Below are 18,777 nucleotides of genomic sequence, written 5' to 3'. Positions count from 1 at the left end.
GAGAGCTCCTCAAAATCTTACGAGAGCCTTGTGAGATTGTGCAGAGGCTTTGTGCTGCTTTTGTGAGATCTTGCCGGAACCTGGAAGCCACAGCTGTGCAACCCTGGCAAGCGAGACTTCGGCGGGAGCAGCAAGGGTGTGTTTGTGATGTACACATAGAGCAGCACCTTCCCATTTCACCTAAGGCAACAAAATAGGATGGGCTGCCCCTGCTTCCAATCACTTCACCTTGGCTGGTTATTATGGTGTGAGAGGTCTCTTCACCCTTAATGTTCAAGGTGAAACTATGAGTTCTACTAATGCTTTTTTGTGGCAATGTTGACATAGATGGAACAGGCTTCTTCTTTCGTATGTTAAATGAAAAGAGAGACGGTTGCTCCAGAACTGCCAGCTGCTGATCAGATGCAAAGTGATGGAAGAGCTTGTATGCTCTACTTTTTCGCAGTGACGAGGATTGTTAGTGAATGGGTGTTCATTGAGGAATGTTTTGAAGGTGGCTTTGAGCTTCATGGGAACCAGGCTCAATGTAATTTGGCTCCTGCTACCCAAGAACAGTTGCCTGCTCCTTGTCCGTTGCCATACATGGAGCACTCACTATTTTACTTTCATACTGGTCATATTGGGGATCTCTCTTGGGAGTTTCCAGTGTTTGAATGTTTACTTTTGTCAATAAAAGCTGCTGGGGTGTGCTTTAAACATAATGCACTCTACCATATTGCATGATAGCCCTCTATTGCTGTCCCATCACCTAACCCAAGAAGGATTTCATTTCCTTCATTAGCAAAGGGGAAATTGTAGGCCCTTTGCTAACGGTTAGACTTGGCACCACTAATTCAGGAGTCTATGGTAGTCTATAGGATTGTGTTCTGTGCCATGGAACCATGGGGAGCGCATCTGAGCAGCAGCTTCCCAGTTCAGCACTTTTGCATTTAAATTAGAAGTAGAAGAAACTAGCAAGTCATGTATTGGAAAAAATGCAGGTACATTTTTGTCTGATTATAGTGCCCTACCAAGGTCTGTGGGGTGGATGGAGAAGAACAGGAAGGGCATAGTACAGAATGGAGATATCAGCGCTAACAGGGCATCTGGGCTGCAAAGGGTGGGTGTGACCTGGATCTGACCTTCAAAATGACCCTCTGGATGTGTCCTTTTACCTTGGCGGCTCAGCATTAGTAGTGCTCAGGGCTAAAGAATGATTGTTTCTTCTGCGGGGTACTCCTTGTGGTCTCTCCTGGCATCCGGAGTATCTCCTCTCTCCCCCTCTGGGCATCAGCTTGTCCTCTTCACCTAATTAAAATAACTTGAAGGGAGCACTGTGTCTCCTAGCTTCCAGCATAATCAAGTTTGTGCTGTTATTGCTCTTATCTGTAATGATTTGGATCTTGTGTGATAAATAAAGCTTTTCTTTCCATCATTTGGCTACCAGTCAGGTGATCGAGAGCAGGAGGGCTTCTGTTAATTTAGCTGAATGTTGGTGCACTGCAACCCCATGACCTTTGCAGAGAATGCAGCCTGGGTCTCTGGGACTGCTGTGCTTTTTAAAGATTAAATACACTGCCAGTCTGATTCTGCTCTGAGATTACAGTGATTCTATCAACCTGGAGGTCTTTTGTTTGTCTGCATTTTTGCATTCATTGTGCTGTATCCTCTGATGCACTCTGAAAGCCTGACCTATATTTCCCTTCTCAACATAGCTGCCAAGTTATCCCTTTTTTAAAGGGATTTTCCCTTATGCTGAATAGGCTTCCTCGCGAGAAAAGGGAAAACTTGGCAGCTATGCTTCTCAAGTAGACGGGAGACATTCCAAACAAGGTCCAGCACCATATAACCCAATAGTGTTTGGCATCTGAGTTGGCAGCTTAGTTGTAGCTGGCAGGCTGTGTATGTGGGAGTCTCTCTGTTACATCACCAGAGAGCCTCTCCCTTGCTCTTCCCTCCCCCTTTCATATTTTGCTGTCAGAATCTTCACAGCTCCCCGGAGAAGGAGCTCCATTCTGAACTTCCTGGGCACAGTGTCTTGGCAACATTGATCACTGGGTGTCTCTCCCCCCCACCCCCAGCTTTTTGCAGGTCTAATTCTTTGCACTGCATGGACAGTGACTGGAGTCGAGCTCACCTAGGCAGGAATGCTTTGGTTCCCAGGTGGGAGAGAGCTGGTGGATGGAAGTCCAGTTTAATTAAGTAGTCACTATTAGGGACTGAGAACAATCAAGAGATCTCATCTGGCTGGAGCTGCCTTCAGGTGGAGCCTTAAATACAGCAAACAGAAGGAATTGCTTTGTTGGCCAGGCAAGGCTAGAAAACTATTCAAGTTTTGCCAGTATTGTAATGGAACATTTTGAAGTGAAAACTGGATGGCGTGGATGGAGCATGGCAAAAACATTGACAAAAGCATTTTAGAAGGCCAATATGAGCCAGTATGATTTTTTTTTTGAAACAGAGAAAGGCTTGGATGAATTTAATACATTGTTCAAAACAAAAGCAAAGCAAAGCATGCTGTCATGGTGGTTTCCGTGGCTCATCCAGCACTTGCCAGCAGGAGCAGCTGCAAAATGCTGATCTCATTGGAGGCTCTTGTCTATAAAGGAGAAAACTGTGTGTATCCATCAGGGAAACACGTGTCTTCCTCTAAAGCAGTGTTTCCCAACCTTGTGCCTCCAGATGTTTTGAGACTACAATTCCCATCATCCCTAGCTAGCAAGACCAGTGGTCAGGAATGATGGGAATTGTAGTCCGAAAACAGCTGGAACTGAGGACACTGCTCTAAAGAAGGGATGAGGAAGCTGTGGTCCTTCAGATGTTGTTGGACTACAACTCCCATCACCCCCAGGCTGGGGCTGGTGGGAGCTGGAGTCCAGCAGCATATGGAGAGCCATAAAGCTCCCCATTCCTGCTTCTGGTGTTCAGCTATGAAATGTAAAATCCTTCCCTGGTACTTGCATGGGAAAGTGTGGGATTTGTCAGTCAGTATCTAAATGTGAACCAGAAAGAAGATAAGACATGTTGCTTCAAGACCTATGATGGATTTCCTTCAACAAAGGTGGTTAAAATGAGTCAGACCCATCCTTGTGGATAAATGGGCCAGGCATAAATTCTGGGAATAATAATAATAATAATAATTTATTTATACCCCACCCATCTGGCTGGGTTTCCCCAGCCACTCTGGGTGGCTTCCAACAAAAGATTAAAAGCACATTAAAACATCAATTCCCTAAATTGATTAGACCTAAAGTACATAGATTTGTGTTATGTGTCATCTGCAGAGAAGAAATTGATGCAGAGATAAGTGACTCCATAGAATCCTCCACCTGCCTCTGTATCAGCCTTCTCCAACTTGATGCCCTCTAGTTGTTTTGGACTACAACTCCCATCAGCCCCTGCCAGGGGGTGATGGGGGTTGTAGTCCAAAATACCTGGCGGGCACCAGGTTGTGGAAGCCTGACCTAAATGATACAGCATTGCTCTTCTGTAATGATTCTTGCAGAGTGGCAGCACGTGAGGAAATGATCCAGGGAGAAATAGAGCGTCCTTGAAGTGTCATATTATTTTTCTTTTAAAAAAAGAGAAAAGAACAAGAGCAAACTTCCTCTAAGGAACTAACCCTCTTTCCTGCCCTTCCAGATGGAGCAAGCTTGGAGCCAAGTCAGCAGCTGGAAGAATAGGCTGACGAGAGGGTTTGGAGGTGGAGGGGAAATAAGCAGGGAAGGAAATTTATGTTTGAAAAATTTAAAGAAAGCAGAAGAGCTTGGTTGTTAGGGAGCGACTGATGGTCTGAGAAGTGTGACAAGGGCAGACCACGGTTGCATCAGAAAGGCTTAGTGCTGTAAATTAGCTTAGCATTGGAGAGGCTGCCTCCCTTCGCTCTGGAATAACGGCTTGGCAGGCAGTACAGGATACAGAGAGAGAGAGAGAGAGAGAGAGAGAGAGAGAGAGAGAGAGAGAGAGAGAGAGAGAGAGAGAGAGAGAGAGAGAGAGATGTTTAGGTCAGCAAACATCTGGTAAGAAATGGGATTCGATTTTGCATTCCTGCACGTAAGGAGCCGCAGCATCTGAGCAGTGGCTGTATGTAGCCCCAGCTTTGGGTGAGTCTCTGTCTTCCCCCACCCTCCCCCTGTACCTTCTTCTTCCATGCTCTCCCTTCCCAGGGTAATCCACGCTGGGGCTGCAATGCAGGAAGTTTGATGAGAAGGAGCTGAAGAGCAGCAGGCTGCTGCAATGCAGGAAGTCCTGCAATATGGAGAGCCCTTCTGTTGACAGCAGAATAAGCAGCCCCCTGCAGTTGGGTTAGGCTCAAAGCAACATAGAGACCTCTGTGTACCTCCAGAGGCAAGGGGTGGAGAGGCGGGGCTTTTGAAATGGACTTTTATTTAGGGGGGAGGGTACTCTTGTGAGAAGAAAGCGGCCTGAAACAGCACAGCTGAGAATGACAGAATACTGAATATGGGCAAGAGGTGGATGCCCTGTTGCAACAGATTGCAGCAGTTTGTGTTCTTAGGATGCATTCAAATAGCACTTTCTCCCATTTCCCTGTCATTTCCTTACCTGATAATTTCTTTCATTTCCATGTCAATTGCTTCCGGGAGTGGGTGGGGAAATCTGGTTGCAACCCCATTGACTTAGAAATTCGTGGGAGTCTTGCGTTGTAATTTTCCCACAGTTTTCGTGGATTACACCATGGGATGAAATTGAGGCTGTGACCTGGCATATTCTTCCCCTCCATTTTCATGGGTGAATCATGACGGAAGGGGAGAATGCAGGAGCATAAAGGGTAGCGACTTATCCAATGCCATGCACTGTTGTGTCACACCCTGCCCACTGGTGTAAATGATGGCATATCTGGGGAAACGGCACAGTTCCACATCGCAGCAGCTAATGCAGGGTAAAAGGGACATTAGAAACAGAGACAGCATGCTAGCATTATAACCTGGAAAATAAATAACCCCCACATCTGCATGCGCCCATAAATTTATACCCCACTTTTCTTTTGTCATGGAAACAAAGGTGGTGTGCTTGTGGTTCCCAGGCATTCACTCGTCCATGCGCTAGCCAGACCTAGATCTGCTTAGCCTCAGCAAAGGGATCTCCCCATGTACCTTTGGACAGAGCATCCCCTGGAATCAGATGGTGCACATCTCTCTGGAAAGTGACAGCTTTCTATGACATGTGTTATTCACCACTTTGCGTTTGATAATGTGATTATTAAATGACTCTCACCCCAGCCCAAAATCTTCTGTAGAATTTATTAGTGTTGATGAAAGAGGTAATTGGTTAACTTTAGGTTGTGAAAACCTTGGTGCACCTTATTTGCCTCTTACACTTAATGATGTAAATTTACTCCCATTTTACAGATTGGAAACAGAGACCCACAAAAAGCACAAAATACGTGCCACAATTCGTCTTAGAATTTTGGACAAAGAGCATGTTCCTTAAAACGTTGTTTGAAGGGTGTTCCTCAATGGCCGAACAATGAACTGGTTGTGTTTGGTGTATTTTGTATCCTGTAAAATCTAGAATCCTCTTTTGTTACATTTGCCACCTATAAAGACACTTTATTTTCACGTCCAGTCCTCATGTCTCTTCCCAGAATATGTTGCAAACAATTGTGTTGGTGCTGCTCTGATTGACATTATATTTCCTTCCTTTAGCCTGTAAGATTCCTTCCTGTAACTGGAATCTTACATCCAGGGAGGGGCTGGGGCTGGTTGTTTGTCTTTTTCAGTGTCAAATATTTCATTCCCAGTACTCAGTTATTTTAGAGGCTTTCCCCTCTAATCCTTCCCTGATGGAATTAGCCCTCACTCAGTTTTGATAGCAGCATAGATATTCAATCAAGACCATGCAACTTAAAAAATTTATCTGAGGAGGAGGAATACACAATTGGTTTTCTTAGGTTGTAATGTATATGTTTATATTGCTAGATTGCCTATGTTGTTTAGATGTTATGTTTTGATTTTTGTTATGTAAAAGGCTATTTTATTTTTAAAATAAAGAACAATATAGACACAAAATAAATCATAATGATATTTGCGGTTGTGTGGCTCCTTCTGAGTAGCAGCAAATCAGAACCAGCTCGAGGACATGTCAGGTTATCTGCAAGGTTGTTGCTGTTTTTTTTGCAGCAGCAGCGGACACCCCCCCCCCCCATGTTGGTGGCTCTGTTGTGGCAGATAGCAGGCATTGCAGCACTTCCTCTGCTGTTAGGAGTAGGGGTGACTGGCTAGGAGACTTACCAGCAGAAGTGGGTGGTGGTGGAGGAGAAAGGAGGTAGCAAAAGCGATAGTGGTGCTCCTCTGATACCGGTAAGTGGTAGGTTTTTGCCACTGTAATATCCCACATCCCCTGGAGTCCTGTAGCCTCACTCCAGACATTATGGGTAATCTGCCACTTGGTACTCACTGGCATCCTGGGTAAGGGGTACAAAGCAGAAGCATCAACAGTAGTGGCCACTTGGCAGCTGCCTGAGGATGCAGGTCCCAGGATATGCACAGTTGCAATCCCTCCCAGCCATGCAGTTAGCGAGTCAAAAGGGCCTCTGCAGTTGGCCCTGCCAGCATAGTTCCTGTTCACAGAAATAGCATATGATCCCACCAGTGAGGAGCAGTCAGTGTGACCTGAGCTTAGAATTACTTGGCTTTATGCTCTGCACCACTCTGAAGATGCTAGACCGACAAGGATGTTACCCGTTGGTTCAGCTGTACTGTATTGCACTTGATGCAAATTTCCTGGGACCCAGGAGTCACCTAGTGGTAAAGAAAGGCTGATGGTCTGACCACATATAAGTGAGATGATGTTATGCAGTGATTCACTACTAGATGGGCCTATGCTGCAGCTCAGTTTAAGGCACTTTCCCTACATATCTTGTTCACAGTTTTGAATTTGGGGGCATTGGTGCCATTTTTAAAAACAATGTCACTTGATCTGTAAATGAGGATAAACAAAATGTGCCTATCAAGCCAAGCTTATCAATGGGCTCATGTTTCCAGCCCTGTCTGCAAAAGCATTGCAGTGTCTCCATAACAGTATTAAAGCTGCAGAGGCTGAGTTCTCTGTATTATAGGGGCTCAAAGCACTGGCCTGGGATGAAAGAGCACATTGCTTGCACAACCCCCACCCCTCCACACCAGGCTAAGCTCCACAGTGTCTATCAGAGCGTCTGCCGGGTGCTCCCGGCAGCAGGATTTCCAGTGGAGTGAAATAGTATTTTGAGCCAGCTGTGGTTGGCAGGGTTCCCGGCTTCAGCCAGAGGCTTGTAATGCAAAAGAGTTCCTAGAGCCAGGACGGAGCTCTGCGTCACATCTGTCCTGAGTTTCAGCCAGATCTGCTGGTAGTACTGCAACCAGCAATCTGAACCAGGAAGGTTAAGAAATAGTTCATTTCTTTACTTCGTTACTTGAAATGACTTCTGATTTCCCCCGGTTATTTACAACATCAGAGGAATAAATGGAAGATAACATATTGGCAACACTGGGTGTCTATATAGAGGAGGGCACTGAAAAAAACACACATTATGTTGTCCAGTGATGCAGGTTTTCTGGCAGTGATGCTCTCAAAGGAGAACTTTAGGGCAGGTGTCCAAGATCCCCATTCAACAGAAAGAGCAGGAGGGCTCCCAAATTGCAACAAAGCCGGCTTAGCATAATTTGAAGGGAAATAATACACCTTGCCAACTAAAAGGGAGTTGGGAATCAATAACGCCCCTTTAATGCGGTTTGTTGTTGTTGTTGTTTAGTCGTTTAGTCGTGTCCGACTCTTCGTGACCCCATGGACCATAGCACGCCAGGCACTCCTGTCTTGCACTGCCTCCCGCAGTTTGGTCAAACTCATGTTCGTAGCTTCGAGAACACTGTCCAACCATCTTGTCCTCTGTCTTCCCCTTCTCCTAGTGCCCTCAATCTTTCCCAACATCAGGGTCTTTTCCAAGGATTCTTCTCTTCTCATGAGGTGGCCAAAGTATTGGAGCCTCAGCTTCACGATCTGTCCTTCCAGGGAGCACTCAGGGCTGATTTCCTTAAGAATGGATAGGTTTGATCTTCTTGCAGTCCATGGGACTCTCAAGAGTCTCCTCCAGCACGGTTTAAATTGGTGCGGTTTAAATTCCACCAAATTCAAATCTTTACTTGGAAATCTTCCTTACTGAAATATGTGTAGATGTTTTAAGACACGATGCAGCTCGATAGCACACATTTCCCTTACGTTGTTTAAGCATAAAGAAGAAAATGAAAGCACCAAAGAGTGCCAACATGCTAATTTTAGTACATCAAAACAATGGATTCAAGTTGAATTAATGCTCAGTGAAAAGGGAGCTGGGGAGAGTCTTTCACTTGGCATATTTGACACTTAGTCCTGTAAAGCAAGACTCAGGGTGGTATACTGGGATAGAGAGAGCCTTGGCTGTGGAAGCTCCAGCCTCTGCTTAACTTCCTCTGCTTTTCTCTCCCCTCAGATTGATCCTCCTTCAACCAGGCCTTGCTGATGATGAATGGAACAGCCAATGTGAACGCAGCCGGACGAAGCCATTATGCCTCCTCTATACCTGTTCCCAGAGCTGCATCCCACAGCAAGATACACACCCTGGCAGCATCACCCAAATTGCCCCCAAGGCAGAACACTGTGGGAGCTGTTCCCTCCCAGAGGGCATCATCACCCAGGACAGGGAAGGGGCTGGTTAGCTCGAGCAGTGGAGCTCCAAAAGGATCCAAGCAAAAGCTGGTCCCAAAGACTCCAGCAGCTGCAAGCCCTGGGCAGGAGAAATCGGAGGCGTCTGAGAGCCATGGTGGGTCAGATGGGGTAGACTCCAGCCTCAGCGTGAGCATGGTGTCTGGCTGCAGCAGTCCCCGGGGGATGCAGAGGTCCAGCTCCAGAACTACTGGGACAACTAAGAAAGCTGCTGTTCAAGCAACCGAGAGAAGCAAGGACACCCCAAAACATGGGGAAGACAGTAGCAGCCGCAGTGCCAAGAAGGGTCTTGGGAAGCCCAGTACAATTCCTGAACCTGCAAAAACCTCTCACCTCCCAGGAAAGAGCCCTTCCTATCTCAGCTTGTATAGTGAGACTTTGTTGTCCAGGTCTTCAGAGGGATCCACCACAAAGAGGCCTCAGAGTTGTCCTGTAAAAGGTCAGTGGGCCTCAGAAGCCAATGGGAAAGGAAGTGGAACGTCTAAGCCAGAGGAAAAACCTCAGGTGATCTCACTGGACACAAGCAACCTCAATAAGGGCCCTGTGCTGCACACTGGGCCTATCAGTTTTTCCTCTGTGCCTCAGCACAACCATCCCATCATGGCCACAGTAGCCCCGTTCCATTATCGGTAAGTATCAGTCTGTAAAATTATAGGCAAATGTTCCCAGAGCTACGTGTCTACAGCACCAGCTTAAAGGATGGTGGAGGCTTGCCTCCTTTCCACCACAGGGCTAATGAAGGTGTCATAGGAAAAAGCAGTCTCCTTACACATCCTGATTGTTAAGATAAAGGTTAGCATTTCATCAGATATGCAGGATGTACAAGCCAAAGGTGGCCAAAAAAGTTTAGTAGCAAGAGACCCAGCTCCCCTTTGGAGCCTAGAGCTAAGCAGATAGATATCGGGCCAAATGTGTAAGACCAAAGAGATTTGCATGTAGTAAAGTGTTTGCATGATTGCTTCCCTGTGCACCCAAGTCACCCAACATTTATCTTATTACTGCTCAACCATCTCGTGTTGACTTTGATGAGACACAGTAAAGTGTATTGAGTTTTTTTTAGCTCAAGGTACATAGTGCAACAGTTGTATGACTGCTTCACCACATGCCAAGCTTAGTACAGCTTCATTCAGCTAAAATCTTAAGTATGCCAGCTGAATCATGTGGGTTGACCACCTGGCATCCACCAGATGTTTTGGACTACAGGTTCCATCACTCTCAGATAGCATGGCCAATGGCCAAAGGTGATAGGAGTTGTTGTCCATAACGTCAGGAGATCACCAGCTTGGAGAAAGCTACCTTAGGTCAAGGAGGTTGGTGCCTCCTGGAGAAGCCACTCAACAGTCCTGTACTGATGATGCTCTGGGTGTACTAATATGGAAGGACAGGACTCAGGGGAATAATTGCAGAGTGGCAGCTAGATCAAGGTGAGGATTATAATGTACATAGACAATTTGTGGGATAACTCAGGTAGGGATTGAGGGATGAGAACGCTATTGTTCCCTCAGCCAAGCACATGCAGTTGTGGTTGCTGTTGTACAGATCAGGATTACCATCACAGCAACACTTCATGAGAAGTGTAGAACTAAATTGTCTCATGTTCCTTTGTGTTGTGGGCTGACATGAAATAGAGCTGCTCTGCTTAGTTCACCCTAAGCATGAATTTGATCATTCACAAATTATTTAGCACTGGTTCCCCACCATCATGTTGTTCACTGTGGGTGAACTACATGTTCAATTCCAGCTAGGCTTCACTCCTGAGATGGACCAGCCCAGCCCCAGCTGTCCAAAGTCAAGCTCCTTGGACAATTACTGCACCCAGGTTTACCAAGTAGTCTTGCATCCAGATATTGGTGAAGGCTGGCCTCACTCAGCTGCCTAGATGGGATGTGTAGGAGCTGTTATGTTATGTGAACGAGGGACTGTACATGGATTGAACTATAAGGAACTGTCCATGCAATTTGCTCATGTAGCCGAACATACAAGTGAGTATGGAGAGTGACTGACTTGATGCACTTTCTCTGCCTACTAGGCGACAGGGTGAGAAAGAGAGGAGCAGCTCATCTAAAGAGGAGTCTGCATGTGAAGAGCAGCAGCCCAACCTTACTGAAGGGCCTGAGCATGGCTTGAGAAGCATGGGTAAGCGGAAAAACTGGAGAGATCCCTTCCTTATGAGAAAGGAAAGGAAGCCAGTGGATCAGAGTGCATGACATATGGTTGGTTGCAGAGGGAGGTGGGTCTGCTTTTATTGATCAGGTTGTAGGTGTTGGTCGCCACCTATGTAAGTAGACCTTGTTGAACAACCATATATCAGGTGATTTGTAGGGTGGGGAATAAACACAATGGAAATCCCATGCTTTCTAGACTTAAATCCAAGGTTTTGGCTGTAGGGGGGGGGAACCACCAAAAGGTTTGGTCTGTTTCTCTTTGCTTGAGAAGAGTATTCATCATGTCCTCTGAATGAGCAAACCATTCTTCTATAAGGGAAGAATTCAACAGAGTGTTAAGGAGATGGTTCCATCAGCACAAGCATTTCTGCCCCCTTCCAAGGCTTCCACACAAGACTGCAGTCTCCCTACAGCTGCCTTTTAAAATTGTGACTTGTGAAATCATAGGATGCAACTGCATTTCACCTTAAGATTGATGACTCAGGGCAGGTGGTAAGGATAATGGAGGACACAGCACTGGTTTATGTAAATATACAGTCCAGCTTAAAATGTCTATTGAGTGAGTTTGAGATGCCTGTAAACCTAAAGAATCACTGAACCCAACATTGGGATGGTGATGTCTGTGGGGGGAAAGTTACTATGATCACAATGTAAAACCACAAACATCTCAGATGCAATGAGTAGACCAATTCATTCATATATTGTAGTATGAATGAGGGTAACTCCATGTCTGCATTCAGAATGGTATATGGTTTGAATCAGGCTTTGAATATATTCTTGTCTCAGGATAATACTGCTATAGTTCACTTCAAACCATGGGGAATACATATCTCCTCTGTGTTGACCAGGATAATGTGATGGAGATGCTTATTGGTTTCTTACATATACAATCTGTTTTATGTAATGTTAAAGAAAGGGTTGCTTAATTTTATCCTAATTTGGTGGGCGGTTAGTGGTCATTCTTATGTATGGACGATATGGTTCTTCTCTCACATACTCCTAGATGTCCTCATCGGTTGCTGTCCCATCTTGGAACATCCCATTTAATGCAGGGAGTGGGTACCTGTGAGCCTCCAGGTGTTGCTGGACTCCAACTCCCAACATTCCCAGCTAGTATGGCCAATGGTCAGGGATGGTGGTCCAGCCATAAAAGTTCCTGATTTAGAGAGTGGTGTAACAACCAGCTGCGACAAAAACCCTGTGCTGGTAATTAACAGAACCTTTTCTTCAAAGCACAAATGGGGACAATGAATGGACGCTACTGTGAGGTTGTGGGGTTTAATTATGACTGCAATCCTAAACAGACTTAGTGGGCAAGTTCCGCTGAACATTTACTTCTAAATAAACATGTATAGCTTTGTAGGGAGTACTTCCATTGTCCTGAGGGCCAGTGTGGTGTAGTGGTTAAGAGCGGTAGACTCCTAATCAGGGGAACCGGGTTTGCGTCTCCGCTCCTCCACATGCAGGTGCTGGGTGACCTTGGGTTAGTCACACTTCTCTGAAGTCTCTCAGCCTCACTCACCTCACAGAGTGTTTGTTGTGGGGGGAAAAGGGAAAGGAGAATGTTAGCCGCTTTGAGACTCCTTCGGGTAGTGATAAAGCGGGATATCAAATCCAAACTCTCTTCAAACTCTTCTTCCTGTTAAGTGAAGGCTTGCATATTAAAGATATAACATTCTTATCACATGGGTCAATGTAAGGTGTTTTCAAGTTTGCTATAACATTTGGAGGGAACAGGAAGCACCCGGCCTATAGGATATCCAACATCAAAGTGGAGACACAGCTTAATATGGAGCTGGAATATTGCTTAATATTTAACAGCAGCACCTGTGATTGCTTTGATAGTGAAAGTCAGGTGCAGTGATGGTGATGCAGTGGTGGTGAAAGTCACATATATCAATCTCAGTTAAAGCGAAGACCACTCTAGCAGCATTAAAATATTAGTGCAAGGTTTGTGGTTCATCATTATCATGATTGCCATTTCAGAAGCGAAATATATTGGTGAAAGTCATTGCCTGTGATTGAATAATATTAAGTGCTTCCAGGAATAGACTCAAGTTCTAGTCTTGCATTGTTAAGTGGAGAAGCATGTATTAAGGAGCTGAAGATGTGGATCAGTGAAAGGATTAAATTTTAAGAAAAGCATTATCCTAAATTCATTCTCTCCTTAGAAATGGGCTCAATTATTACTAAGCGGCTCTTTCAAACCCACAGTTCAGTATTTTTGTCGATAAAATATTCCAGGACACCATACTGTTGTCAGTCACACCAGTGTAAGGTTGGATTTTCCTCCTCAGTTTCATTTTACTCATGACAGCCAGGGCTGGCCCAAACCATTTTGCTGCCTGAAGTTCTGGCAAAAGCAACTATAACCTTACCTGGAAGTGAGGCCCGTTGAACTTAGTGGTTCTTAACTCTGAGTAGACAGACATAGGATTGTGCTGTAAATATCCTGGAGTTATAGTGACATGTTAGATTGGCTGATGAAAGATTATTTATATCAGTTTTGATCCTTATAGCTGAATGAAACAGCAGTTACAGTGAAGGCTCCATCAAATACTCCTTTTTATGTTGACAAATAATGCTTTGTATCTCAAGGTACAGAGCAAAAGAGGATAAAGAACCAAAGTTATAGAGAACATGAATTTGCAAGGTAGCAGGATAATCAATGTCCATTTTCCTAGTTTACTCCCCAAATGTTTTGCAAAAATTTTGGTGTGCAGTGCACTCCAGCCTCTATCATCTACCTATTCAGTTATTTTAGATCTTGATAGGCAATTGGGTTGACATCCCTTCTGCAAGGGAAATTCTAGGTGGTTTCTGTGCAATAAATGTGCATTTTGTTTTGCTGTGCCCAGACACCTTTGCTCAAGAAAAACATTACTGTTGCAGGATATTGTTTTGGTACTCCACATATTCCATACCCTGCAGGGACACACTGTTTTCTGGCACAAGAGTATGGCGGCCATTTTGAGGGCACGTTTTGTACAGAGATCTCGCCCCCAAAAGTGTTCCCCCCTGAAAAAAACACAGAGCCATGATCTTGCACAGTGCCCCAAAATGCATGATTTCGGGCGCTGTGATCTCACACGGGTCACATGACTCATGTGAAAAGCACAGACAGGAAGTTGCATGTCCTGGTTTTTGAGACTCGATATGTGGGAGGGTATGATACATGCTCTTGGCTGCAACACTCATCTTGCTCCCTTTAAAGTAGCAAACAGTGCACATGCTGTGCTTGCCCCCTATAGCGACTGCAAGATCCTTTTAAATTTTTGTTTTATTTTTTAAGGGGATAGAGTTTCATGAAATAGGTCTGAGCCATGGGACTCCACATTTTCAAATGTTAACAAACAGCCTAAATCTTTGGTGTGGATATCTTTCATGGTGGTGGTGGGGAACCGGCACGGATGTCAGTGGCCAGGCAAAATTCAGTGACTGCTTTTACTAGGATTTGGGAGACTGATTGCTGGGATCTGCCTCCCTCTGCATTTGAATGAAAACTTCTTGTGAGCCCAGTTCAGCAGCTCCAGAGGGGGTGGGGGTGTCATTATAGCAAGTGGCGTTACTGGGCTGCAATGGAATTAGTCCCACTAGGGCGCAGGATGCAAATCCCCCTTGGGGCCTCTCAGGAAAAGAATGGGCAGCACGTGTGGTGTTAACAGGATTATGGGCCCATTCAGGAGCTTTGCAGGAAAGGACTCCCTGAAGGGAAGAAATGGGAAGAATTGATTCATCCAGATATGCTCAGTGCTTGAATTATGAGGGGGTTCAAACCAAAACCCTACCTCTCATTTCTCCCCCAACTTTAGCTGTTTCCAAATATCTGAGAGGCTGTCTCCCTCTTGGGAGAGCCTCTTGGGTGCTAAAATGGGCAGCTCTGTCGCCCTCAAAAGCTCAGGGTGGTGGCAAGGGTGGTCCAGGAGAGGGCATTCTCTGTGCCAGCCCCCAAGTTGTGAAACTGCTTACTTCTTTGTGTGCCTCCTCCACGCGAGGCCTGGAGGATGGCAACATGAGAACAGACCTTCTCTGCAGTGGTTCCCCATTTGGGAATACTCCCCCGCCCTGCCTTCATTATATATTTTTAGACTTGGAAAGGGATCCTTAGCTATAAGTTGAGGATTCCATTCCCTTGGGAGATAATCAGTCAGGGGCTACATGTTGGCAATAAGCAGGGTGGTGAATGGGGGCCTCTCATTCTCTCTCTTTATGCAACCCCCACTTCTTGTCTCTCTTTCTGACACCTCTACTCCTTCTTTCTCCTTGATCAGCAGGCTGCTGGGAAAGAGGCAGATTGCCCTTGCCAGATGCTTTTCTCCTCTCTTCATTTCATCACTTCACCCATTTTGGCTCACACCCCATCCAGCCTCACACATCTGTACGAAATTAGGCTGAAGGCCACACGAGATGCTCATCCTTGCTATAGATGGTCAGCACACAAAACTGCTCCCGTCTTGGGTTATCAGGACCTGACCTGCTGCCTTCGGAGGGTGTGGTGTCCTACAAACGGAAGGTGCAGAGTGGAAGTGTAGTGCTCACCTGCTTTGCTGGTGCCTAGCAGAGCCTTTTCTTTTCCCGTGACTCGTGCCGCAGCAAATAGGGATTCCTTGTGCTCCAGTACGAGGATGGAGGCAGATGGATTGCCAGGCACTTATCCCGTACTGCTAGTAACCTGACTGCTTTGACAGATGGGAGCTCTGGAGTCAGTTCCTGAGATGGCGGGTCATGTCACGACCAATGCACTGGAGGGGCGGGAGAGCCAAATCATTATTGGAGGAGCTGGCTGGGTGGGAAGGAGGGGAGAAAGGGCCGCAATGTGCCTAATGGCATGAAATGCACTAGAGGTGAAAGAGAGGGCAGATGGTGCTTTCCACAAGTGATGCCTTATATGCATTCAGCTCAAAGGCAGACTGCACAATATTCCAGGCCTCCTGTGATCTCCGTGGCAAGCTAGGAAGGAATGGCTGTGTGAGAGTGAGGCAGAGAGGCAACCACACAGCTCATCATTTGCCATTAGCAATTGCAGAAGTAGGTAGTGCGGGTGGTGTCTTGTGATCCGTCGCCTATTGTTCTCTCTCTCTCTCCTGCTTTTCCACACTGGCCCTCCAGGCAGGAAGAGCTGGGTAAGCAATCAGTTTTAAACTGTTGTTGGTTTTTTTATGGATAGTGCGGTTTTTATTATTGAATTGGGCTTTCTTTTTTATTGCAAGCCCCCTTGAATATTTTATTGAAGGCAACATAAATAAATGACACAAATAACAAATAAGTAAGATCTGGAGGCAGATGGGCTGATAAGTGGAAACACAGGAAAATGCATTACGTTGAGCTAGGCCTACTGACTCACATAGCACAGTACTGCAGGGGGCGCCAGCCTTTCTGGATCTACGGGCACACCTGAAAGCTTGAGAAACTGTTGTGTCTACATGACCAACACTGGAACTGCAGCCAGCTTTTTAACTGGCTGAAACAGAGTTGCTTCTCTCAAACCTAATTGCACTGGGAGACCACACCCTGCAGGCATCAGAAGAGCCTTTGCAAGTACGGTAGTATATGTGTGCCTGTAGGTGCATGGCTGGCAGGTCCTGCAGCATTGTCCACACTGATGGGCAGTGCTGAGGGCAAGGTAAGCAATCGTCACCATCCACCTTAGGCTGGGGCAGAGGGAGGTCTCCTAGGAAACCCTCCAGGCACCACATGCCAGCAGTAGAGCTGGCCAGAGGCGACAGTGGGCAGAGCAATGGATGTGGCTTTTACCTTTGCATGGTAAGCAACATTCCAGCTGTGCATAAGCCGGAGGATTCGACACTACCACCACCGCATTTCTCCTCCATGCAGAGAAATGAGAGGCATTATCACAGTTCAAAGACACGTTGCAGCCAGAGGCTTTCCAAAAACGCGCAATGACGGGCGTGGCCTGGGAAGAGTCCCAAGGGCTTATAGAGAGACCTGGAGGGTTGCTTGCCTTGTGTTCCATGGTCTACCCATTCCTTAGGCCTCTTAAGCATTGTTTCCCATGGACTGAGAGTGCACCTTAGAATACAAAGAAATTCCAGAAAGCTTATCAGTTAGTACGGATGTTCTCTTTGCTGAAGCCCTGATAAGCTTCCATGAAGTAGCTTGCAAATTGCCACTCTGTGTAAAATCCGGGCAATGTACACATTGGTGGCTTAAAATGTAGCAAGGTCGTTTCCTCCTGCTGCGTTTCAAGTCACATTTTCCCTGGTTGCTGAACACACCAAAGAGGGGGTCAAGGGTGCCTTCACCCGATGAGCATTACAGTACCTGATTTGTATCTCTGTGCCTGCAACCTCCACACCCCCAACTCATAGGCCTAGAAAGTATCATCTGTGCATGTGCAATGGCTGTCTCAAATGCACGCACCTCAGCTTAACCATGGCTTATGTTTTCAAATCAGATGGAAGCTGGTTTGAGGGAAGGTGCATCAAACAAAATTGTTTTTCAAGAAACTACAGAAAACATATGGATTGTGGCTGACATCATGAATACTCACTTCAGAGCACCAGCTGCAGTGTCCGAGTGAATGGCAATGTGTACACAGTCACAGGCTTCATTAATGTTAAGGTGATGCAGCTAGGCATGGACTCTGCTTCTTTTTTGGGGTAATGTTTCCTCCTCAAGGGCAATTTAGGCACCGTCTTTACTCTAAGGGAACAAGAGACCTTGGTGGAGAAGGCGAGACCCACATGCTTCCCAGCTGCAATGTAATCTCACCCAGGAGCTCAGCAACGTGGGAGCAGAGCTGTGTGGGGCTTGCCTCTGCTTTCCCACTCTCATTAGGACATCCGATCCCTGTGAGTCCAGGGCCAGCCGGGACCAGCTGTCCTGGACCCTGACCTGCCCGGGAGAATAGAAAGCAGGGGGTCACTGCCACATTTCTACTGCGGCTCTTCCGCAATTTCCTGCTGTTTAATTTACTGTGGCTGGAAACTGTAGTGCTTGGCTAGGAAATAGCCTGTGTGCTTGGCCCTGTGGGTGAAACATTATCTGGCGTGACCAGGCTAGAAAGATGGGTGAGTGTAGGTCTGGCATGGGAACTGGTTCCCACTCATCAGAGCTGCAGCTGCATGGTGGGGGATGGGAGAGGGGGTTGCAGGATCTGCACTCCCCTGCACATCTACGGTTGGGTAAGGCTGAATTAAATGGGTGAGGATTGTCACAGTTGCCTCCTGGTCCAGTGGGCAAATAGCCCTAGGGCTCTCCAGCAGCAACGATACAGTGTAGTTTCCAAGTGGATAGGGCTTTCTCTCCTGTGTGCATCATATGACATGAAATTCCCTCCCAGCCCTTTGTGACGGGGATATGACCCAAACTGACATTATTGCAACTGTGTTCAACAAAGGCACTCGAAGCAGCGAGTTTTCAGACATGCTGCCAGCTCCTCTTCAAAGAGCTTCGCTCTCATCACAAGACCACACAAAGGCGAGGAACAAAGGAAATACAAGATAAATAGGATTGCCACCTCTCCCAAAGCCAAAAATAAAACAATAGCCTTTGCACATCTCCCCATATAAAATAAGTTGCATATCCATGTTTAGAATTCCATGGCAGTCTAACTGACACAAGGATTCTAAAGGTAAAGGTAAAGGGACCCCTGACCATTAGGTCCAGTCGTGACAGACTCTGGGGTTGCGCGCTCATCTCGCATTATTGGCCGAGGGAACCAGCGTATAGCTTCCGGGTCATGTGGCCAGCATGACAAAGCTGCTTCTGGCAAACCAGAGCAGCACATGGAAACACCGTTTACCTTCCCGCTGTAGCGGTTCCTATTTATCTACTTGCACTTTGACGTGCTTTTGAACTGCTAGGTTGGCAGGAGCTGGGACCGAGCAATGGGAGCTCACCCCGTCACAGGGATTCGAACCGGCGACCTTCTGATCAGCAAGCCCTAGACTCTGTGGTTTAACCCACAGCGCCA

The 18,777-nt window shown here is 46.4% G+C and overlaps 1 protein-coding gene across 10 annotated transcripts in view; it reads left to right on the top strand.

Moving 5' to 3' along the window:
* Nucleotides 1–18,777, top strand: part of NAV1 (neuron navigator 1) — a 275,085-nt gene that overhangs the window by 55,124 nt on the left and 201,184 nt on the right. For 9 of the 10 annotated variants that reach the window (XM_088674461.1, XM_088674460.1, XM_088674459.1 and 6 more), the window contains exons 2-3: nucleotides 8,444–9,305; nucleotides 10,706–10,812. In XM_088674461.1, the coding sequence (XP_088530587.1) occupies nucleotides 8,473–9,305; nucleotides 10,706–10,812 (940 nt within the window). In that variant the 5' untranslated portion in view covers nucleotides 8,444–8,472. Of the gene's footprint in view, nucleotides 1–3,977; nucleotides 4,083–8,443; nucleotides 9,306–10,705; nucleotides 10,813–18,777 lie in introns of those variants that run through there. The other variant, XM_060277182.2, reaches the window with a different exon arrangement.

Source organism: Zootoca vivipara, chromosome 7 (assembly GCF_965207765.1).
Source record: "Zootoca vivipara chromosome 7, rZooViv2.hap1.1, whole genome shotgun sequence".
NCBI lineage: Eukaryota > Metazoa > Chordata > Lepidosauria > Squamata > Lacertidae > Zootoca > Zootoca vivipara.
Note: the sequence above shows the minus strand (reverse complement) of the source record. Positions and strands in the feature narration are given on the sequence as shown.